At 35.9% G+C, this 26,606-nt stretch overlaps 1 protein-coding gene across 7 annotated transcripts in view; it reads right to left on the bottom strand.

Annotated features, from left to right (window-relative positions):
- The window catches only part of LOC110462817 (ectonucleoside triphosphate diphosphohydrolase 8-like), a 55,791-nt gene that overhangs the window by 2,816 nt on the left and 26,369 nt on the right, over positions 1 to 26,606 (bottom strand). The window contains exons 1-5 of one of the 7 annotated variants that reach the window (XM_021517010.1): positions 26,355 to 26,518; positions 3,460 to 3,796; positions 2,555 to 2,741; positions 852 to 1,093; positions 99 to 391 (exon numbers count right to left, since the gene is read on the bottom strand). In XM_021517010.1, coding sequence (XP_021372685.1) covers positions 99 to 391; positions 852 to 1,093; positions 2,555 to 2,741; positions 3,460 to 3,793 — 1,056 coding nt within the window. In that variant the 5' untranslated portion in view covers positions 3,794 to 3,796; positions 26,355 to 26,518. Of the gene's footprint in view, positions 1 to 98; positions 392 to 851; positions 1,094 to 2,554; positions 2,742 to 3,459; positions 3,797 to 5,400; positions 5,681 to 17,770; positions 17,852 to 18,396; positions 18,429 to 19,221; positions 19,308 to 23,170; positions 23,244 to 26,354; positions 26,519 to 26,606 lie in introns of those variants that run through there. The other 6 variants (XM_021517015.1, XM_021517014.1, XM_021517009.1 and 3 more) reach the window with 6 other exon arrangements.

Genomic DNA, 26,606 nt, shown 5'->3' with positions numbered 1-26,606 from the left:
ACCGAGCCAGTAACAAACGAATAGTTGTGCATCAACGCAACAGATATTCAAAGAATTATAATATATACATCTATTCCTACAAAACAAATATCCCATACCATTCGGCAGTACTGATGGGCTGAAGTATTCATAGCCTTAATTTTTAGCCTTCCGAATGGATCAAGCGCCCGTAACGTAGTGGGGGCGTATACGTATGCAGATATGGCGAAGAACGTGTCTGTCCCCAGCGACGGCTGGTAGATTTGACCAATGGCGCATGGTTTTGGATAACACGAGTTTTCTTCGGCACTTTGGAGGAAGCTATTAAGAATCTCAAGGCACTTTGTGGGGTTACTGTCTCCCCTTAAAATCACAGTGGTTCCGTCGTCACTGCTGTAAGACACGTTGTCTCCTGAAGATGAAAAATGGAAAAAAGAGTTTTCTCACTTTGACGATAGAAAGTACGTACACTGCAAGCGGTACATGTCTTCCATAACTCAAGATAGGTTCTACAATGCAAATAGAAACTAGCGTCTCTAATTGCTCTGACTTTCTGTATACACTTTGGGTGGTCTGTTCAGCATTCTTAGTCTTAATTCAAAATTTCAACATGCTAGTTTTAAATCTATTTCATGCCATCCCTAAACCGGGTGTCGTGTTTGTATTTGCCATGCGCAATGGAAAGCTAATTATCGGAAGTAAAAGTTACTATTGTGTTTTTTGGTTGTTTGGTAAAACACAGGTCAAACGATTCACATATCATGTCAAATAATATGACATTAATTTCGAAATCGCACAAGAAGATAACATTACTCCTCTCATTACTCTACATAACGCAACTCCATGAGAGAGTTCCACTTCCGTTTACTCACCCCTCAGCATGCACGGGTTATACAGTTCTGTGTCCAGTGGACTTTCCTCTTCAAGGTAGCGCCGTATCCTGTATGCCATGTAAGTTTGTCCATAATAAAGGTAACTATGTGCGTACAGGTAATACGTCACCCCGGCCATGCGCACTGGGAACATATTGGCGAGTATCGGACCATCTGGCACGAAGGTGATCTGGGTTGATCCACCTCCCATCTCCAGTACACCGACGGCTTGTGATGGCGGTCTGGAGAAAGAGTAGAAAGAGTCAGCAAATCATGTTATAATAAAACAAAGGAAAATGTAATTCTATGACGTCATCAAACAACGGAATGGAGACTAAACACAGGTACAGAGGACTGGGAATTCCAAAGGCAAAATGAACTCCCACCAAGCCGATACAAAGTGCTCCAGAAAGGGTAAAAGTTTAGTCGCTCTTTAATAAGCGTTGTCGACAGTGGTCTTAACCTTCTCGATCTCAACATGAATATATTTTAATTGAATTACTAGGACGTATGAAAAAAATATTTGCAGTCTATATAGAGTGGTTTTGAAGAGTTGGTATGACATATCTTAAACCACAATCCAAGTTTGACAGAAATTTGATTTTTCCAGGAGGAGTGGAAGTTAAGAGAAGCACACATATGAGATTAAGGCTATGGCTCGGCGACATTGCAAGCAGCTGGTTTAGTTTTATCATTAATGCCATGATGTACCAATATAAGAAGAAAAATGTAACTGACGGATCTATACAGAGGAAGGAGTGAACTTACTGTTACAGTACCGTATTGACGTACATTCAGAGCGCACGGAACGGCCATGCCTAATATAGTCCCACAACAGACTACTAAAGAATATTATCAGTAGAGTTTGCGTTGAAAAATCTTAGAGGAATTATTAGGGAAAACGTTTCGAAGATTATGACATCGTAAGGCTGTACAAACTGACGGCCTAAAACCTGCGAGATTCTTTCCATCGCAAGTATTCCATTTTCGGCAATCTGCCAGGGGTTACGACGGGTCACACCCCTTCGACAGGGGCGTTACCCTTGTTATGAGTGGGTTCACTGAGGAGCAAGTCCAGGGTAGGGCCTTAGTTGGAGGGACAAGGGGATGCACATGCGTACTAGCTTATAGGCAGTTACGTACACGCCTGTTCGATGAGGTAATGAATTACTGTCGTGGGCTACCAAGCACACTGTGATGGTGATTCGGAACACCTTGGCCGATTCGCTCATCCTCTGCTGAAAGGAACTACAATTGGGGTGCGAGGTGTTTCGATTGTGGTATGGTATGGGTTACATTATGGGTTCCGAAGATAAATAAGTTACGTTTTGTTTGTTTGTTTTGAGTTTGGCTAAGGTCATATGAAGAGTGCGCTCACAGATGACAGCGCCACCGTAATTCCACATTAAACTGCCATTTCTTTTAATGAACTGTCCTAACCTGGACAATGTAGTGAGATGCATCAACCATTCACATTAGTCTATCCACAAGCTAACCCGAGGTGTCAAGCAGGCACCACCGAATCAAAAGAATAGTGATGAGAGAAAATACACGTGCATGTAAAAGAGGCATAGAATCTATGATGGTCAAACACTGTGGTAAGATTCTGACCCGTTGCCATATTTTCCTCTTTTTGTTGTTTCTATTTTATTTCTGTTTATACATAATATCTATCTGTGTATACTATGTGTTGATAATCATACTTATTTGAGCCGAAGAAATTCCTGAGGTAATTTGCTGCGATCCAGCCGTAGGCCCCCTCCTCTTCTCCCGACAGGATCCTCACCGTGTGTGGGCTGTACGTAAACGGATTAACGGAGGCGTTACCTAGGTATTGTCGTGCTGACGTCATCAGGGCAATGGCGTCGCTTTCCGGTAGCACACGTAAACCTGAATAAAAAAAGTGTCCGTCAACGTAAAAATAACATTGATCGTAGCAAAATACACGTTTCAGTGATACTGTACACCATTGGCGTCGCAGGCAATTTGTGTAAGGCTTTCAATTGGTCCAAAAATAATTGTTTTGATATTGTTTACCTCGTTGTAGCCATTCATGACATAACTTGCTCAATAAAGAGTCACATGAAATGTATTTGAAATTTTAGATCCCTGTCCCTATTCCAAAGACAGTAACTACATGTAAAAAATTGGAATCCTTTTACCTGCACGACAATATCTTTATAAATATCTTTTTAAAGAAACAATGTCGGAACTTTCGTGAGAAATTAAAGATGAAATTCGAAAAAAACCCAACAACAAACATGTTGGACAGCAAAACTGAAACGAGGCCAGGTAGGGATTCGAACTCATGACCTCCGATCATGTTACAGTCGCTCCAACAAACAACGGTAGTTCCCTTACTTCATTGTTCATGCTGTCATACCCCAAATGATTTTAAGGGGAGATTACTATTTGTATGAAAAACTACACTGGAACTCTTTTGTGTTTTGCCTGCAGTAGGATAGGGATCCTTAAATTAACTAAAGAGCAGTTAAAGTTATACCTTTTTGATAAGGCACAGCAAAATAAATAAATAAATAGATAAATTAATCAATTAAACAAAATCTTACTTTTACTTTTATATACTATTAACTATTTATATACGTACCCGCTGTAGCCATCATGAACAATGGCGTAGAATGATGTAGCGTTACTGGTACTATTGACTTAGCTTTGTTTAATATTTTCCCGAGATAACCAGGAATATCATCAGGATGGTAAACGTAGTCACTGATCCCTGGCTTAAACCGCTGAGTGTACATAAGGTCCATGTCAAATGCGTCGGCAGTTGACAATCGAGTCGGCCATTTGTAAATCTTCAACTTTGAACTCGAACTACCGGCGTCAAACATTACGCCGTAATTCCAAGCGGATGTCGTATGCGATGCTAAACTGTTTGGTATTAGGATCATACTCAAACCTAACAGCAGATATGTGCCCATTTCCTGAAAATACAAAAATAAGAAGACTGATGAGTTTTTTAGATAACGATAAAGTATTTTAAACACCACAACTCAAATTGACTATGATAAGACGTACTCAATCCGATAACTTCGCCTTTTTCCGTCCCGTGTTCGGAAAAACATGGAAATGATCGAACGTGGTCAAGCCATGTCCTGTTACTTAATTCTATCCACTTGCGACTTACGAGTTACGTATGTCGACATAATTATTGAAAGATGTCGACATAATCTGAGAATATGTCGACATAATCTGAGAAGATGTCGACATAACTGTTAAATTATGTCGACATATTATCACATTTGCCGAGATAATTTTGCCGAGATAATTATCTCGTAAGTGGGTAACTCGGCTTTTTATCGTGTTAATGCTCGGGTGTGACATCGACTTGCCACTTACGACTTGCCACTTACGACTTATTTATGTCGACATCCTAGTAGATTATTGCCGACTTACCAAAACGAGGCTTGTGCACGAGGACCGCGAAGGTGGGCTGATGGTGACTGAACAGTGGTGACTATACTGGTGAGTAACTTGGTAAAATCAATGTAAATATGGGAAATCAAAGATATGGATATTACAGTAGGTTACTATGATGTACAGAGTTTATCAATCAAAGAGGGATTTTACATAAATAAGTCGTAAGTGGCAAGTCGTAAGTCGATGTCACACCCGAGCATTAACACGATAAAAAGCCGAGTTACCCACTTACGAGATAATTATCTCGGCAAAATTATCTCGGCAAATGTGATAATATGTCGACATAATCTAAAAGTTATGTCGACATCTTCTCAGATTTTGTCGACATATTCTCAGATTATGTCGACATATTTCAAAAATTATGTCGACATACGTAACTCGTAAGTCGCAAGTGGATGGCAGAAATATGCCACCATATTATGAATTCCTTTGTATTTTCTCCCCCAGCAATCCACACAAATCCTACGTCACTCATCCTACTGATAAAGTTGTGCTATTGTAAACAAACTTGTTATTCATTAATGGTAGTACGGTACTTAAAGAGAGCTCTTGTAGATAGTCGAAATGCGTCATACAATTTTCGGCTTCCTAAAACAATGAGAAATGCTACAGACTCTGCCTATTTGCTACATTTCATAATACTTGGCGGTGTTAGTAATGTTAGTTGACATCTTGAGAATCCCAAAACCCTTTCACAAGTTAGCAAAATAGCAAGTATTAGTACTACGTATGTATATTGCGTGTGCGTGTACGCGCATGATTGAGTTGTGTGTGCATGTATCAATTTACAATTGTCACTCTCCTGAACAACTGCATTAAGTTTATACAAATTGTAACTACTTCTATTATGTTATATGTCATGCATCTCATAAGCCGTAAAATAAATTAATTGAAAAAGTATCGTTTTCCGTCTGACAGGGGAAAATCTTTTAGAGATGTACTGTAATATTCATATTCTGGCATAATACATTTGACAGTATAACGATATCTTTACAACACTAACACTTTATGACAATGAAATAAAGACTAAATGGCAGATTTTAGAAACTAGGGAAAGAAACACATCTTCGTGATTATCAAGAAAATGAACAGCGGATCACAATCCTACCTTCACTGTTGTCGAAAATCAGTCAGTTTGTGGTATAACTCCTCCTTTCATATCAATGAATTATCAGACACATCCTCCGATATTGTTGGGTTTTTCACTACATTCCACAATACGGACTGTTTGGGTCATTACACTGTGTATGGCTGACCATATGTTGACTATCGACAGATTTACTAAACCGTGCTAAAGTCGTTATTTATTGTATATACTACATCTACCTGTTACCTTAACCTGACCCCCTACATATAATGTAATCAACAGGTGTTTCTGTCATGGTTTGTCCCCGCAACCGTCTGTCATTTATATATAAACAAACAGACCAGCTATCATGTGTATAGCGATACACAATAGTGCATAAAAAACTCTCGAACTAATCTATCGGAAAAATACATTTCCTCCATAAATAACCAATGTCAGCTCATCTGACTATTTTATGTATTTGAGTGTTTTATCCAAACACTAAAAACGTATTTGAGATTTTATTCCTAGTGTTATCAAAACAAGTTTAAATGGTACAACAGATAACCTTTTTTTTAAAATTATTATTTACTCATACAAATATCAGGGATTTTTTTAAATCATATTTCTGTAAAATTAAGCTAATGAGTTAGTCGGTAATCCTGAATACTACGTTATCTGATACTTTAATGCTACACAATTGATTCCCCGTGTAAATAAAACATTAGTCAGAAAACATTTCCTGGTTGTATTGATGAAACATGTACAAAATGGTCGGTAATTTGTCTCATGTTTCCGTCAATGAAGATCAATACATGCTTTACAACCCTAATAATTTTTATGCACAGTCACTTTTTAAGCCTGGATATTTTTTACACATTGATGAAGCAATATATAAGAAAGACAATAAACTAACAGATTTAGAACGCTTCTAGTTTTGCTAAATTTTGACCTCATAGACAGACAAATCCACGTCCCATCCTAACACCAGCAACTTATATTTTATTTCTAGTATAATAAAGACAAGTTCAAATGTTACAACAGCTATTATTTTTTATTTTATTTTTTTTACTCATATAAATATCAGGGATTTTTAAAACCAAATTTCTGTAAAATTAAGCTTAACAGTTAGTAGGTAATCCCGAATACAACGTTATCTGATACCTTAATGCTACACAATTGATTCCCCGTGTAATAAAACATTAGTCAGAAAAAAATTGTCTCGTGTTTCCGTCAATGAAGATCAATACATGCTTTACAGTCCTAATTATGTTTATGCACAGTCACTTTTTAAGCTGGGATATTTTTTGGCACATTGATGAAGCAATATGTTAGATAAACAATGAACTTGCTAAAATCTGACCTCATAGACAGACAAATCCACGTTTGTATATTCCGTCTTTGCGTATTGCAGAGGTATCTTCTCTTGTGAGCAGGTATTGAGAACGTCATCAATTTTTGAGAAAACGACGTAATTTTTTCACACAAACCAATGACGTAACAATCAATACCTGCTCACAAGAGAAGATAACTCTGCAATACGCAAAGACGGAATAGAGGTCCCCCAACAAGTGTTGGTTGGTTATCATGTTCATCTAACTCGAGTTAGTTAATTTTTAAATTGAATAAAGTCACGAGGTTTGCCGAGTGTCTTTTGCTATTTGGAAATTAACTAACAAGAGTAAGATAAACATGATAACCTACCATCACGAGATTGTGATCCTTTTTCTCCTGTAACGTTCATGTTTTATCTGGAAAGACAGATGTTTCCTTGAAAACACACTATGTAGGCTTCCGATTGGGGAAACAATTGCCGTGAATCATGACGTCATAATGGAAGATGACGTCGCAAAGCATTGTTTTGTGACGTCATAAGTAAAAAATTGACCAATGAAATCACGTCCAGGTTGTTACCCACTAGTGAGTAACCAAAAATGTTTACCAACTCCTAGCAGGTTAATCCAATGAGTCGGGAGTGAGAAAACCTATAGTGGTTGTGGGGGAAAGTCTTTGGCATGTTCACCTATACACCTATTAGTCAGGGTTTACTACCAGGGAGACCCGAATCTATGCTGAAGTATGATTCTCATCCTGGCCTGATTTTTATCTATAATTAAATACACCTCACATACTGTCTTGTCTTGGATCGCTGAGTACCCACATACTCTCACGGATTTCACTTGAAATAGCATGACGGGTACTACAGGAGGTACAGGAAAAGTCTTGTTTGCGTGATTTCTTTCTTTTTGTTTTGATATCAACTCGGTAACCGTTATTGTATTTCGTAGTGACGACGAGTCACGATTTTTTCCTGAAATGTTGACTGCGTTGAATTACATTGTGTATAAACGTTTTGTCTATTTCACTTCATTGTCTCATTGATTACGCCGTAAATGTGCTCTCTATAACATTTAATATGAAAAGTGTATTCCTTAGAGAATGATATAGTACGAATACTATGGTAAAATGACATAGATGGGGAACGCTTGAACAGCGGAACCTCTCTATACTGACTGGTTGGTTCTGTGCCCCGAAACTGCTAAAAACCTACCAGATGATTTAGGTTTTTTAAATGGAGCTTATTGTGTTTGTACACCTCCTCTACCGCAGTGGGATTTTTATGTATGTATTTCAATTTTTATTTTACAGGAACGACTGGATCTTATCAAACACGTACACATGTACATAGTCTGAAAACCGGACAGGTAGTAGATATCCTATCACTGATGTTAGGCTCATTTAAACTGATAACGTCTCATAACTGCTTTTATCACGATTATATCTCTCTGTTATGTGTTTTAGCGCTGCTGCTGGGTATCTCCGACTCTGTACCCATGAGATAAGTTAACACAGTGTTTATTACAGGTACTTTTAAATACCGTTAATGTTATATAGGTCTATGGAATTGTATACAGAGTCGAGGAAGCCTGCGTTATCCTGCGCCGTATCCGACATCATTCTTAAAACTCATGTCATTAATCTCTATTTGTCAAATGATTTCTATATATATCTACTTTGTATATGTTTTTGTTGCCTACTATGTATACAGTGTTGTAGATATGCCTGGTTACGTTTCTGTGGTGTGTGTTTGATATACTTTGTTTTTAATGTTTATGCACTCTTGAAATACTGTTTTTAACATGCTATTTTACAGTCGTTTGTAAAAAAGCATATAAAAAAGCTTATAGTACAATGTATAGACTTATATACACAATATACTTACTTAATTCCGTCTTATACATTACCTTGGTGGATGTGAGAACGTTAAACCGCAGCCCCCTCCCCCCAAATGACTTACCCATTTTATTAATAAAGAATATGCTATTCTTAAAACGTGACGAAAATTTATTGAAATTCACACATAGACATATTTGAGATATCTTTTTCAATCTCGACAATACCAGTCAAGACACGCCATGATATTGCACCCCCTTATATATTTCAAAGGGCAGTTATCATAGATAACACACAGTTGTTATGCTCTGCCTTACCCTATCATGTATGAACCTGTACAAAGCACTATATGTCTGTCATTACTATTTGATAAGTCCTGATTTTATGGATATTTTTACAACAATGCCATGCTAGTGTCGGAATATTGTTATGACATACAGCTTAATGTGAAGTCATGATCAATAAATAAAATATTTTCAAGGCGAAACACAATAGGTGATGTGAAGACGTTTAACATTATCTATGTTTCATCAGTTTGTTTTGCTACAGTTAAATAGATGTAATCGTAGCTCTTATATTTAAACTTCTAAAAAATTTTTTTTTAACAAACATGCAGGTGAGATAATATTTATATTTAGATAAACTGCAGGCGTGTTTTATATGTGTTTAATATATTGCACGTGTCACAGTACGTTACATATATGAGTTGTTTTAAATCGTCCTTAATTTTTTTCCCTCCCAGCTGTTTACATTTAGTTGCCAACTGCCAATCTTCAACTTATCAACAGATACAAAACAGACTATAAAGAATATTGTTTAAAGCGTTTCGTTAGGAACACTTAATTTATATCTCCATCAAACAGAACTTATCTTCTTCTCTGCAGCTGTTGTGTGAATATTTTAAAAACTCGCCAGTAAGTTGAATAAATCGTTGTTTAATATAAAGTTTTAAAGTTAGATTAGAGCTATATATGCTTTCTTAGATAGAATCTATCTAACTATCTTTTATTGTAAACTCCTACATGTACTTCTTTGGGACATTTTCGCGGTTCTTTTGAGATGTTGGAGCACGTGACATATTATTTTCATATACAATGGTATATATGATGTCAAAATAAAAATACCACTCATTTGAAATTAAACCTATCAACATAACAACTATAAGAAATGCATAAAAAACATACTATGGAATGAATTACAGATAATGTTTTACGTTAGAAATGTATTGGTAACAATTGAAATTCAAAGGAAATTTTTAAAAGATCAAGGTAACAATGAAAAGGCGTCAGAAAAAGCTGAAGGATGTAAAAGAAATGCCATAGTAACGATGCTTATAATAAATCAAGAAGCGACAGAGACATCAAAGTAAAAAATGAAAAAACATAACGGTACCCATTGAAACACCAAGGTCCTATATCATGGAAACCCTAGGGAAACAATGAAAGAATCAAGGAAACATTTTTTTTTTTAAATTACAATGATGACATAACGGGAACCGTTGAATCATTAGGATAACAATAGAAACGTCATGTAACGATATACACATGTAAGTAACAAGAAAAACATCTGGCACTATAGTAACATAAATAACAATTAAAAAACATCTGGTAAGCTCCAATAAAGATATCAAGTTAATAATCACAATGTGAACATCAATTTCGGTTTGTTTCTGTTTTACGTCCTATTAACAGTTATAACCAATTAAAGACGTGCCAGGTCCTGGTAGTGAAGGAAAACCTGGATATTCCGGAAAAAACCCACCGACCTGCGACCAGCAACTGGCGATCTCCCAACGTAGGCCTCAAAACCGTGGCCTAGATTTGGAGGGCCAGTGATCATAGACGGTCAGACGCCTAAACATATCAAGATAACTATGCCTGAATATGTGTTCGTGTAGCTAAAGTATATCAGAATGTGATCTGGTACCATATATAGTATATCAGAATGTGTACTGGTACCACAAATAGTATATAAGAATGTGTACTGGTACCACATACAGTATATCAGAATGTGTACTGGTACCATATATAGTATGTCAGGATGTATACTGGTACCATATATAGTAAATAAGAATGTGAACTGGTACCACATATAATATATAGTATATCAGGATATATACTGGTACCACATATTGTATATCAGAATGTGTTCTGGTACCACATATAGTATATCAGAATGTGTAGTGGGACTACATATAGTATATCAGAGTGTATACTGGTACCACATATAGTATATCAGAATGTGTCCTGGTACCACATATAGTATATCCGAATGTGTACTGGTACCACATATAGTATATCAGAATGGGTACTGGAACCATATATAGTATATCAGAATGTGTACTGGTACCACAAATAGTATCTCAGAATGTGTACTGGTACCACATATAGTATATAAGAATGTGTACTGGTACCACAAATAGTATATCAGAATGTGTACTGGTACCATATATAGTATGTCAGGATGTATACTGGTACCATATATAGTAAATCAGAATGTGAACTGGTACCACATATAATATATAGTATATCAGTATATATACTGGTACCACATATTGTATATCAGAATGTGTTCTGGTACCACATATAGTATCATGAATGTATACTGGTACCACATATAGTATATCAGAATGTGTTCTGGTACTACATATAGTATCTCAGAATGTGTACTGGTACCACATATAGTATATAAGAATGTGTACTGGTACCACAAATAGTATATCAGAATGTGTACTGGTACCATATATAGTATACCAGGATGTATACTGGTACCATATATAGTAAATCAGAATGTGAACTGGTACCACATATAATATATAGTATATCAGTATATATACTGGTACCACATATTGTATATCAGAATGTGTTCTGGTACCACATATAGTATATCAGAATGTGTAGTGGTATCACATATAGTATATCAGAATGTGTAGTGGTACCATATATAGTATATCAGGATGTATACTGGTACCATATATACTAAATCAGAATGTGAACTGGTACCACATATAATATATAGTATATCAGTATATATACTGGTACCACATATTGTATATCAGAATGTGTTCTGGTACCACATATAGTATCATGAATGTATACTGGTACCACATATAGTATATCAGAATGTGTTCTGGTACTACATATAGTATCTCAGAATGTGTACTGGTACCGCATAGAGGATATCAGAGTGTGTACTGGTACCACATATAGTATATCAGAATGTGTACTGGTACCATATATAGTATATCAGGATGTATACTGGTACCATATATAGTAAATCAGAATGTGAACTGGTACCACATATAATATATAGTATATCAGGATATATACTGGTACCACATATTGTATATCAGAATGTGTTCTGGTACCACATATAGTATATCAGGATGTATACTGGTACCACATATTGTATATCAGAATGTGTTCTGGTACCACATATAGTATATCAGAATGTGTAGTGGTACTACATATAGTATATCAGAATGTGTACTGGTACCACAAATAGTATATCAGAATGTGTACTGGTACCACATATAGTATATCAGAATGTGTAGTGGTACCACATATAGTATATCAGAATGTGTACTGGTACCACATATAGTATATCAGAATGTGTACTGGTACCACATATAGTATATCAGAATGTGTACTGGTACCACATATAGTATATCAGAATGTGTACTGGTACCACATATAGTATATCAGAATGTGTACTGGTACCACATATAGTATATCAGAATGTGTACTGGTACCACATATAGTATATCAGAATGTGTACTGGTACCACATATAGTATATCAGAATGTGTACTGGTACCACATATAGTATATCAGAATGTGTACTGGTACCACATATAGTATATCAGAATGTGTACTGGTACCACATATAGTATATCAGAATGTGTACTGGTACCACATATAGTATATCAGAATGTGTACTGGTACCACATATAGTATATCAGAATGTGTACTGGTACCACATATAGTATATCAGAATGTGTACTGGTACCACATATAGTATATCAGAATGTGTACTGGTACCACATATAGTATATCAGAATGTGTACTGGTACCACATATAGTATATCAGAATGTGTACTGGTACCACATATAGTATATCAGAATGTGTACTGGTACCACATATAGTATATCAGAATGTGTACTGGTACCACATATAGTATATCAGAATGTGTACTGGTACCACATATAGTATATCAGAATGTGTACTGGTACCACATATAGTATATCAGAATGTGTACTGGTACCACATATAGTATATCAGAATGTGTACTGGTACCACATATAGTATATCAGAATGTGTACTGGTACCACATATAGTATATCAGAATGTGTACTGGTACCACATATAGTATATCAGAATGTGTACTGGTACCACATATAGTATATCAGAATGTGTACTGGTACCACATATAGTATATCAGAATGTGTACTGGTACCACATATAGTATATCAGAATGTGTACTGGTACCACATATAGTATATCAGAATGTGTACTGGTACCACATATAGTATATCAGAATGTGTACTGGTACCACATATAGTATATCAGAATGTGTACTGGTACCACATATAGTATATCAGAATGTGTACTGGTACCACATATAGTATATCAGAATGTGTACTGGTACCACATATAGTATATCAGAATGTGTACTGGTACCACATATAGTATATCAGAATGTGTACTGGTACCACATATAGTATATCAGAATGTGTACTGGTACCACATATAGTATATCAGAATGTGTACTGGTACCACATATAGTATATCAGAATGTGTACTGGTACCACATATAGTATATCAGAATGTGTACTGGTACCACATATAGTATATCAGAATGTGTACTGGTACCACATATAGTATATCAGAATGTGTACTGGTACCACATATAGTATATCAGAATGTGTACTGGTACCACATATAGTATATCAGAATGTGTACTGGTACCACATATAGTATATCAGAATGTGTACTGGTACCACATATAGTATATCAGAATGTGTACTGGTACCACATATAGTATATCAGAATGTGTACTGGTACCACATATAGTATATCAGAATGTGTACTGGTACCACATATAGTATATCAGAATGTGTACTGGTACCACATATAGTATATCAGAATGTGTACTGGTACCACATATAGTATATCAGAATGTGTACTGGTACCACATATAGTATATCAGAATGTGTACTGGTACCACATATAGTATATCAGAATGTGTACTGGTACCACATATAGTATATCAGAATGTGTACTGGTACCACATATAGTATATCAGAATGTGTACTGGTACCACATATAGTATATCAGAATGTGTACTGGTACCACATATAGTATATCAGAATGTGTACTGGTACCACATATAGTATATCAGAATGTGTACTGGTACCACATATAGTATATCAGAATGTGTACTGGTACCACATATAGTATATCAGAATGTGTACTGGTACCACATATAGTATATCAGAATGTGTACTGGTACCACATATAGTATATCAGAATGTGTACTGGTACCACATATAGTATATCAGAATGTGTACTGGTACCACATATAGTATATCAGAATGTGTACTGGTACCACATATAGTATATCAGAATGTGTACTGGTACCACATATAGTATATCAGAATGTGTACTGGTACCACATATAGTATATCAGAATGTGTACTGGTACCACATATAGTATATCAGAATGTGTACTGGTACCACATATAGTATATCAGAATGTGTACTGGTACCACATATAGTATATCAGAATGTGTACTGGTACCACATATAGTATATCAGAATGTGTACTGGTACCACATATAGTATATCAGAATGTGTACTGGTACCACATATAGTATATCAGAATGTGTACTGGTACCACATATAGTATATCAGAATGTGTACTGGTACCACATATAGTATATCAGAATGTGTACTGGTACCACATATAGTATATCAGAATGTGTACTGGTACCACATATAGTATATCAGAATGTGTACTGGTACCACATATAGTATATCAGAATGTGTACTGGTACCACATATAGTATATCAGAATGTGTACTGGTACCACATATAGTATATCAGAATGTGTACTGGTACCACATATAGTATATCAGAATGTGTACTGGTACCACATATAGTATATCAGAATGTGTACTGGTACCACATATAGTATATCAGAATGTGTACTGGTACCACATATAGTATATCAGAATGTGTACTGGTACCACATATAGTATATCAGAATGTGTACTGGTACCACATATAGTATATCAGAATGTGTACTGGTACCACATATAGTATATCAGAATGTGTACTGGTACCACATATAGTATATCAGAATGTGTACTGGTACCACATATAGTATATCAGAATGTGTACTGGTACCACATATAGTATATCAGAATGTGTACTGGTACCACATATAGTATATCAGAATGTGTACTGGTACCACATATAGTATATCAGAATGTGTACTGGTACCACATATAGTATATCAGAATGTGTACTGGTACCACATATAGTATATCAGAATGTGTACTGGTACCACATATAGTATATCAGAATGTGTACTGGTACCACATATAGTATATCAGAATGTGTACTGGTACCACATATAGTATATCAGAATGTGTACTGGTACCACATATAGTATATCAGAATGTGTACTGGTACCACATATAGTATATCAGAATGTGTACTGGTACCACATATAGTATATCAGAATGTGTACTGGTACCACATATAGTATATCAGAATGTGTACTGGTACCACATATAGTATATCAGAATGTGTACTGGTACCACATATAGTATATCAGAATGTGTACTGGTACCACATATAGTATATCAGAATGTGTACTGGTACCACATATAGTATATCAGAATGTGTACTGGTACCACATATAGTATATCAGAATGTGTACTGGTACCACATATAGTATATCAGAATGTGTACTGGTACCACATATAGTATATCAGAATGTGTACTGGTACCACATATAGTATATCAGAATGTGTACTGGTACCACATATAGTATATCAGAATGTGTACTGGTACCACATATAGTATATCAGAATGTGTACTGGTACCACATATAGTATATCAGAATGTGTACTGGTACCACATATAGTATATCAGAATGTGTACTGGTACCACATATAGTATATCAGAATGTGTACTGGTACCACATATAGTATATCAGAATGTGTACTGGTACCACATATAGTATATCAGAATGTGTACTGGTACCACATATAGTATATCAGAATGTGTACTGGTACCACATATAGTATATCAGAATGTGTACTGGTACCACATATAGTATATCAGAATGTGTACTGGTACCACATATAGTATATCAGAATGTGTACTGGTACCACATATAGTATATCAGAATGTGTACTGGTACCACATATAGTATATCAGAATGTGTACTGGTACCACATATAGTATATCAGAATGTGTACTGGTACCACATATAGTATATCAGAATGTGTACTGGTACCACATATAGTATATCAGAATGTGTACTGGTACCACATATAGTATATCAGAATGTGTACTGGTACCACATATAGTATATCAGAATGTGTACTGGTACCACATATAGTATATCAGAATGTGTACTGGTACCACATATAGTATATCAGAATGTGTACTGGTACCACATATAGTATATCAGAATGTGTACTGGTACCACATATAGTATATCAGAATGTGTACTGGTACCACATATAGTATATCAGAATGTGTACTGGTACCACATATAGTATATCAGAATGTGTACTGGTACCACATATAGTATATCAGAATGTGTACTGGTACCACATATAGTATATCAGAATGTGTACTGGTACCACATATAGTATATCAGAATGTGTACTGGTACCACATATAGTATATCAGAATGTGTACTGGTACCACATATAGTATATCAGAATGTGTACTGGTACCACATATAGTATATCAGAATGTGTACTGGTACCACATATAGTATATCAGAATGTGTACTGGTACCACATATAGTATATCAGAATGTGTACTGGTACCACATATAGTATATCAGAATGTGTACTGGTACCACATATAGTATATCAGAATGTGTACTGGTACCACATATAGTATATCAGAATGTGTACTGGTACCACATATAGTATATCAGAATGTGTACTGGTACCACATATAGTATATCAGAATGTGTACTGGTACCACATATAGTATATCAGAATGTGTACTGGTACCACATATAGTATATCAGAATGTGTACTGGTACCACATATAGTATATCAGAATGTGTACTGGTACCACATATAGTATATCAGAATGTGTACTGGTACCACATATAGTATATCAGAATGTGTACTGGTACCACATATAGTATATCAGAATGTGTACTGGTACCACATATAGTATATCAGAATGTGTACTGGTACCACATATAGTATATCAGAATGTGTACTGGTACCACATATAGTATATCAGAATGTGTACTGGTACCACATATAGTATATCAGAATGTGTACTGGTACCACATAAAGTATATAAGAATGTGTACTGGTACCACATATAGTATATAGTATATCAGAATGTGTTCTTGTGCCACATATAGTATATCAGAATGTGTACTGGAACCACATATAGTATATCAGAATGTGTACTGGAACCACATATAGTATATCAGAATGTGTACTGGAACCACATATAGTATATCAGAATGTGTACTGGTCCCACATATAGTATATCAGGATGTATACTGGTTCCATATATAGTATATAGGAATATGTGTACTGGTACCACATATAGTATATCAAGCTGGTACCATATATAGTATATCAGAATGTATACTGGTACCATATATAGTATATCAGAATGTATACTGGTACCATATATAGTATATCAGAATGTGTACTGGTAACACATATAGTATATCAGAATGTGTTCTGGTACCACATAAAGTATATCAGAATGTGTTTTGGTACCACATATAGTATATCAGGATGTATACTGGTACATGTACCACATATAGTATATCAGAATGTGTAGTGGTATCACATATAGTATATCAGAATGTGTAGTGGTACCACATATAGTATATCAGAATGTGTTCTTGTACCACATATAGTATATCAGAATGTGTACTGGTAGCACATATAGTATATCAGAGTGTGTGATATGGTACCACATATAGTATATCAGGATGTGGGTTATGTACTTACATACAGACAGAGGTATCCAGGTCTTTGTCTCCACGATACTCACCCACGGGAGTATCTACCTCGTTCCCAGGTACCTAACAGGATCTTCTCATTATTTACTTAAAGACACGCCCCCACTAGAATTGGACAGATTTATAGCTTTATTTTTACTAAATGTAAATTTGGTTCTTTGAATTAGCTGTATTTTGTAGATAACATTCAGACTGCTGTTACGTGGCGGGTTACAAAGTGGACACAAAATTCCAGGGTGCACGTTTGTAAATGTGTATGGAAGTTTTCAGGGACGGACCTTTTAAACGCTGACCTGAACCCTTGAAACGCATCGTCAATTTTCTTTTATATCAATGTGAAACAACTAAATTAACCTTCTTTAGATTGAAGTATTATTCGTGTCTATAGTTTACATATACAATACACAATACGGAAAATATCCAACGACGTTCATGCATACAAGTATAGCCCAATGTTTGACATGATTTTGAATTATATTTTACAACATCAGACATAGATTGTACCCTCAAAACTTTGTCGTCCCGAACACTTTCCATTTTGTTTTGTGTAGATCTAGGTATTATATAATATTTGCACATATAATTTAAAGAATCACAAAAAATATTATATCATACCATCTGGAACACCTTAAAAGTCCCTTTGCTAAAAAGCCGAGGTGATCCGAATGACGTAATAAGCAATAATCTATGATATAACCAGGGCTATACACACACATGTAAACAGAGTAAGGTAAACCATGCAAGCTGCACTGTTAAAGTCATAAATCGATAGTGAGTGGCCATATTAAAATGGCATTCATCATCACTGTTTAAATAGTGTCAGATGTCGTGTAAGTGTTTATATGTCTAATGTGAAATATTGCATTGATTTACGTTCGTATTTACACCATGTCAATGCCAATATATATTTTGATCTCCAACTCCACACAAAGAGTTCTCTGGCATGCTGACTCACAGATAGAATATGCATTATCCAGGTGCACGTTCAAACAAGGGAAATCGACAAATATTCCTATTTGGTTTGCTTACCATAATATCGAAAAACGATTCTCAATAAGTATGAATTATCTGTCTAATATCAACAAAACAATTATCTGTTATGTTTTTGTCGCCAATTTAAGAAGTACAATTGTACGTAATCTATTTTTTAAGAAGTAATAAATTATATAGAGAACAACTTTGCGAACAGTAAAATTCGCGCATTGCGACGTTGAGTTACAATAATGTAAACTTTTTTTATTATTATTATTGGCAAATTATCACCAACGTTGTGATTATGACGTCACAGTTGTAATGACGTCATAGTTAATTAAAGTATCAAACCTATGACAATGCAGAGGAATTGTAAATAGTATAATATCATATCTAGTATTATACTTATCAACACAACAGTAAAATACATAATATATAATAAGAATTGATATCAGCCACTGTACTCACGTAATCAGATATTGTTTGAAGTAGAAAGATACAGGACTATAATTTCCTTTCATGTTCCGATAGCCTCTGCTCCGCTCATATCCAGTATACGCTATTCAAACACTAATAATAGAGGGGAAACTGTTTAAAGTATTTCAAAACATTGGGTACAAAAAGAGATGTGGCCCGGATCTCATTCAAAACATATTGTGGTAATGAGGAAGTAGTTCTATTTTTTCAAGAGCAGCTATAGTGACAGGTTAATCAGATATCGGAAGTCAGAGACCAATCAAACATGATCTATCTCGACAGGTATAGGCAATAAAGAGCTACGCTTCGAATATATCATGTCTATTTTTTTAGGCACCATACGTCATTCGGATATGATACAGAGCAAGGTTTACATCATTCAACAAGTAACAATCCGGGCTGCTTTAATGGGTAGAAAAACACTGCCCACGATCAGCATCACTAGTGCCTGAGATATCGGAGTGACACTTTCCTAATTCCAACTCTTGTGACCTAGTTATCACAGTAACACCTCCCAAACGTTAGTGACTTAGGTATCACAGTAACACCTCCCAAACGTTAGTGGCCTAGGTATCACAGTAACACCTCCCTAACATTAGTGACCTTGTTATCACAGTAACACCTCCCCAACACTAGTAACTTTGTTATCACAGTAACACCTCCCTAACAGAAGTGACCTAGTTGTCACAGTAACACCTCCCCAACACTAGTAACTTAGTTATCACAGTAACACCTCCCTAACAGAAGTGACCTAGTTGTCACAGTAACACCTCCCCAGCACTAGTAACTTAGTTATCACAGTAACACCTCCCAAACACTAATGACCTAGTTATCACAGTAACACCTCACTAACACCAATGACATTGTTATCACAGTAACACCAACCCAACACTAGTGACCTAGTTATCACAGTAACGCCAACCCAACACTAGTGACCTAGTTATCACAGTAACACCTCCCCAACACTAGTGACCTAGTTATCACAGTAACACCTCCCAAACACTAGTGACCTAGTTATCACAGTAACACCTCACTAACACCAATGACATTGTTATCACAGTAACACCTCCCCAACACTAGTGACCTAGTTATTACAGTAACACCAACCCAACACTAGTGACCTAGTTATTACAGTAACACCTCCCCAACACTAGTGACCTATTTATCACAGTAACACCTCCCCAACACTAGTGACCTAGTTATCACAGTAACACCTCCCCAACACTAGTGACCTAGTTATCACAGTAACACCAACCTAACTCTAGTGACCTAGTTATCACAGTAATACCTCCCCAACACTAGTGACGTAGTTATCACAGTAACACCAACCCAACACTAGTGACGTAGTTATCACAGTAACACCTCCCTAACACTAGTGACCTAGGTATCACAGTAACACCTCCCCAACACTAGTAACCTAGTTATCACAATAACACATCCTCAACACTAGTGACCTAGTTATCACAGTAACACTTCGATCCCCACCCTCACACTGTTGATTGACTTTTTACAATAACTGCTTACCTATCATCTACTCCAACACTTTAATCATGTTATCCTTTTGGCATCTCTCCACGTATCCTCTACCGGAATTGTTGACATCATCGATACTCCCATGCTGGTTTTCAGCACGAACGTTTTTAACAACATTTTAGATAAAAACTCGTGACGTATGACTCGTCGAGTGATAAGCAGTGTTTTCCCACCTCTGTTGGCACGTGCCTGTCACAGTAATCAGCGCGTATCAAGGAATCACAAGACAGCAATGTTGATTATACATCGATTATTCTCTTTGAAGATGAGCGGAGAGTAAAACACCTGCTTGATTTTTTCTGTACTGTTTAATGTTCAATTTGCCCATTACAACAGTACATAGATGTAAAACATGTATAAGAGCATAGTAAATGTAGCCTTGTATCTGGATTTCTGGCAAAATAATCGATGGTAGGTATGCTAGATTGTTATTGAAGGTAAGACCAATTGCAAGCAGGTACTGCATGAAAAGGAGAGGGTCTGATGCAGTAAATTACTGACTTATATCACGTATTGATGGCAAGACTACACAGGAAAAAGTGTGTGAAAAATGTGAAACAAATAATTATTACTATGTTATAACGTCAGTAGGTGTCACAAAAACCAACGCCTGAAGGACTGTTATTTAGTAACGCCATTGTGATCATTTACTAGCTTCATTAGGATAAAGGAAAGCAAAACCCAGTAGGTACAACAAAAACCGACGAATTTTTAAAGTAATCTTAAAATATTCAAAGGAAATGGTTTCATTTTAAACAATCGGTTTTTTTCTTATGCCTTGTGTGTTTGATGTTTTAACCACAGAAACAGCAGATAGATAATCTGCCTAAAATGTGGTTACCTCATCAATAAACGTACAAAATACAATTCGAAGATGTTTGCCACAGGAATATTAGAAACAAGAAATTTGGCTTTTAATTTAACGGTAGATTCCACATGAATCCCCTCATTTTTGTTTACACCGATATTAAACTAACGACGGTGGCCATGATTAGACACAAACCGATAGAGTTTATATGAGAGTTAGAGAGCCGTATTGGTGATTTTTGTTGTCTACTAAAGGGGGATCAGTGAAGGAAACTAGAGTGGGGAGTGTCACCTCCACTGATCAAACAGACGAGTTCTTCTCTAACATCTTCGCACCTGTGGAGATCATGAGGCGAGTTATCTACCCTTTAATGTTGGAAATGAAATCTGTTTTTTGTATTTTGATACCGTACCAATCCTAGCCACTAATGATATTTACAATCAAGTGACAAAGCTTAGAACCAGGACTTGCACCCCCTGTGAAACTACGTGAAGGGAATTACTTATTAAACTGACCAACTTCATAAATATAATCTTATCGTAAGTGGAATCCTATGGGTTCAGGTGAAGGAGATTCTCATAGATTACAAATATATATAACCTGTGTTAATATATATATTATGTTGAAATGTTTATAAAACGATTCGTCATCAGAGATAAAAGTTCATGGAATAAGGTTTAACAACTTCTTTTCACATCAGAGAGTAAAATATTATATTTAACTTTCAAAGAACTATGTTGATAAACATATGAAATATCAGATTATCAATTTCATCGAGTTTATAGTTTCAAGTTCATCGGCATGTTCTTTGTATTAATGCAATATACATCAGCTACGTTTATGCCAAAATCGGTAGTACTCCATGCTTTTCTTTCGTCTTCCATGTTAAGATCGAAATTGGAAAAAAAAATAACTTGATTATTTCATTGATATATATAATGGTACATATATACTTCAAACACGACAAATGTACAACGATGCCCATTCATAAACGCATTAAAACGATTTGATCAGAGACAGATAGTGTGTGTTACTTTTTTCACGAAATAATCCAGCAAGAAAAATAGTTATGTATTGGATAACATTATCGTTGTACCGAATTTACGACAGATAGTAATAATGCCATGTTTGCACATTTAAGAACATTGAGTTGTATGCACATTTTATTTATTGACATTATCGAGTATTCAAACATTACGGAATGTCTCGACAAGACAGCTTTATAACCGGAACACTTCATAAACATTTTTAAATCAAGTAGCTTCAGCTACCTTATAAAACCGAATAGAAGTAAGGCCTAAACCAGGTTCCTTTAATGTTCTGATCCAAGACATACCTACGCTAGATACCTTATTGATGAGACAAGTATGTTTTTACACAGATAATTATATGGCATGAAGGATACTTTAAACATTAAGTAAAATGTTTCAAATGACGTTGGTCATTTCAGTAATATATTCATATCAGAAAGAGTAATTTTTATGTTAAATCTGTTTCATGATAGATAAATATCATATACGTAATATATTGTATTCGGAATAAGATTCAAATAACAAAAGCTATGTTTGTTATGAAATTAAACAGGAATATAAAACTTACTTTGCAAGCTTTCGTCTCTTTTCCGTGCCAAGCAAAGAGTGTAAATGACCCGTGTCTCGACTCTAGACCGCTGACAACCAATTACTGCGCCACAGTGTGCCTTATTTCTGGTAATATTTTGTAGCTTGGTGGTATCCACAATGCCCGGAAGTAATGAAGTAAAACTTGGAGACGGTAACTCATGACCTACATTTGTATAAGTACCATTACTTAAGTTCCCGACCAGGGAAGTTTACTCAGCCGTTAATTATCGTTTGTTATCTCTTACTTCAATTTAAAAGTGATCAAACGGTCACGCTCTTTAAAACACCCCTAGGGCATCGAGTTCCCTGTTATGTCTGGCTGATGAAAGTCGGGACAACGATATAAAATCGGAGTTAAATCTTTTTCAACGAAATACTTATGCAAGCGTCAAGAACCGAGATTTTCTACTTAAGGTGAATTGTGTCCCATAACAGAGCCTGGGTCGCACTCATCTCCTTAAGAGTCATCGTACCACAGCCAAAAACGGTAACTAAGTATTGGAAATTGTTTGTTTTTCTTTCGGCATGACTATAGCTTTGATAATTCATTTCTGTAAAGGAAACCATACCGTGCGGGACTTTAATAAGAAATAATAAAGACGAAATTAACACAATATAATCAACAATATTGTTCTGAGTGAAAAAAAACCAAAACAGCGGGGCTAGACAGGGATTCGAATCCTGGACTTCAAATTGATATATATACTATCGCTCTATCTTACCGATTGAGCTACCTTGTCAACAGAAGCGTCTTGGTCCAACTGTGTGAAACAGTTATATACAAAGGGGGGTTAAGAGGAGTTTACTGTTTATACGGGGAAAACCACAGTGCAGTGAAACAGATATCCTTAAATAAAGATACACGATAGCACTAACGGAGTATTCTACGGTAGTTAGCCAATACAATGTACCGTGATTAATGCAGCTGTTAAATGAAAACATACGTTCTGTTGTTATCATAAACGCTTAATTGCATCCACGCTGTGCATTCGCTAACCGTGAACCACATGCACTGATTTTGTTTTTTAGAGTTTTTCTATTTGTGAAAATGGTGGCTTCCTCCACACATTAGCCAGTGGTTGATGTGACAAATCAGCACGAACTTGATATCTACGATGATTTACTTTTTAATGATAAGATTTCAAGCAACACAATAAGTTGATAAGATTAATAAGCGATCAACTTTCTCTTCAAATTCCCGCGAATAGATACATTTTGGGAAACCTTAGTGAATAACATTAAAAACACAAATAATTCACCAGATAGTAAATATTATTCCCCAGAACAAAAATGACAAAACGGAATTGATATTCTATTTTATATAATGATAAACAAAATTTGGAAAAAATGCAATGTAACATCTAACTGATATTAAAATTAGAATATAATGATATTCTTTGCACGAAGAAGGGCCAGTAGAATTTTTGACGTCATTCCCTCAAAAAAAACCCATTAAATATGCTTCATTTATTCTTCATCTTAGTAAGGTATGTCAATTACTGGCTAAGTTGCATAATACATATTTATGTGACTAGTGAATATATTTGCATTATCAATTAGTGACTGCGTTGGCGATTACAAGCCCTCCAAACTGGTTCGTGGGTTCGGAGCCTACGTTGGGCAGTTACCAAGTACAGTTCCCAGATGGATGGGTTTTCTTCAGGTACTCCGGTTTACCTCTACCGCCAAAATCTGACACCTCCTTAAATGGTCATGGCTGGTAATATTACGTAAAACACTAAACAAACCATACCAAGCCAAGCATTATCGATGAAAAAAATTGTCTTGATTTCTGTCGGGTTTTTTTTGCTCAAAAACTACGTCCAAAAGTGTAGAGTTTATCTGTGACTTACATTTATATAGTAATATTATATATTTGTGTATGTTGTGATTTCTATAACGTGATACTTCTGTTTACGTTCCATGTGTGATGTTCAGAAATATGATTGACATTAACAAATACATGCGTATTGCGTGACTGGTCATTAGGTCGTGTTAATTGTCTGTTGGTTGTGTCTAGACAAGGATCAAGAAAGGGAAATAAATAATATATTTCAGCTTCAACATTCAATATAAAAACCGATGGTTGACAAATAAGACGACAACCGTGACCGTGAAGAGACAACTAAACAAAAGGAAAGACGACAACAGCAACTGAGGAGACACCAAAACAAAAGGAAAGACAAAAACAACAACTGAGGAGACACTAAAACAAAAGGAAAGACAACAACAGCAACTGAGGAGACACCAAAACAAAAGGAAAAACAAAAACAAATGAGAAGAAAGTCGAAACTAAGAGTCAATTTGAAATGAAAACATGAGAGATCAAATATTTATCAAAACAAAACAAAAGACAACATAACCCACTGCAAAAGGCCGCAGGTTACACAAATTGCTTGCGCAGGTTAAACACTCGGCTAATGTATCCCGTCACATCAAGGAAAAGACCAAGAATCTAAGACAAAGTGGAGAAGACTTTTATCCTGGTCCACAATCAAATAGCATAGGTAAAACAAAGATGATGACGATGCTGACTATGATGTGTATTGGTCAACAAGACACACGTATCCACAGTTTGCCTAGAACAGGCTTTCGAGTAGAAAGTCGTCAAATATGACTTGTAACTCAATGTGCATTGGAGACTTGTAAGTTACTACCGAGGAAAGGATAATAAACGCTCGTGACAATGAAGTCGTCTTTCGAATCCATGGGTTACGCTTTAGAAAACTATCTTCTTTATATAGTGAGGATGCACTAAAGTCGTCATATTGCCGTATAGTTCTGTAGTGATGAAATATTTTGGGAAGGTAAGGGTATCTTGTTTGGCGTCTGGAGTCACGCTGTCCCAGACATAGACCAATTGTTAGTTATAGTGAGGTGTAATATCCAATGTCTGTAGCATGGCATTGCCAGAAACGGCAATTTACAAGTAAAAAGTTGGATTTAGTTGCTCATGCGACAACTGTTAGCACTAATACCATCGTAAAAAAAGCTACCGACAAAAACTATTAAAAAAAATCTGACACTAATTTGTATGGCAAAGTTCACGATTCCTGCTAAACTCTTTGAATAAACAAATATCACCAAACGCAACTCTATCAATAAGGTAAGTCGAATATGCAACCGACAGAGAGATATATTAAAGAAACAGATGTACGTACCCAATGTAGCGTTATGTCTGTCCACTCTACTGTGATGACGCTGTACTGACCAGGATTACTTGGTACATGTACGGATCGTATACAGACTAGTATGGGGAGTATGGGATAACAACAGCTGCAGGCTGTCTGGCAGAAAGGTGGGAGCTCTCATCAATTCAGAGGCAACGTGTCATGTTGAATTACACAGGAATTGCGCACTGTCATGTTTGTAAACATATACGACCCTCTCTCCCCCTCCCCCTCCCCTTCCCC

Source organism: Mizuhopecten yessoensis, unplaced genomic scaffold, assembly GCF_002113885.1.
Source record: "Mizuhopecten yessoensis strain PY_sf001 unplaced genomic scaffold, ASM211388v2 scaffold10831, whole genome shotgun sequence".
Lineage (NCBI taxonomy): Eukaryota > Metazoa > Mollusca > Bivalvia > Pectinida > Pectinidae > Mizuhopecten > Mizuhopecten yessoensis.
This window is presented reverse-complemented; position numbering and strand designations above follow the sequence as displayed.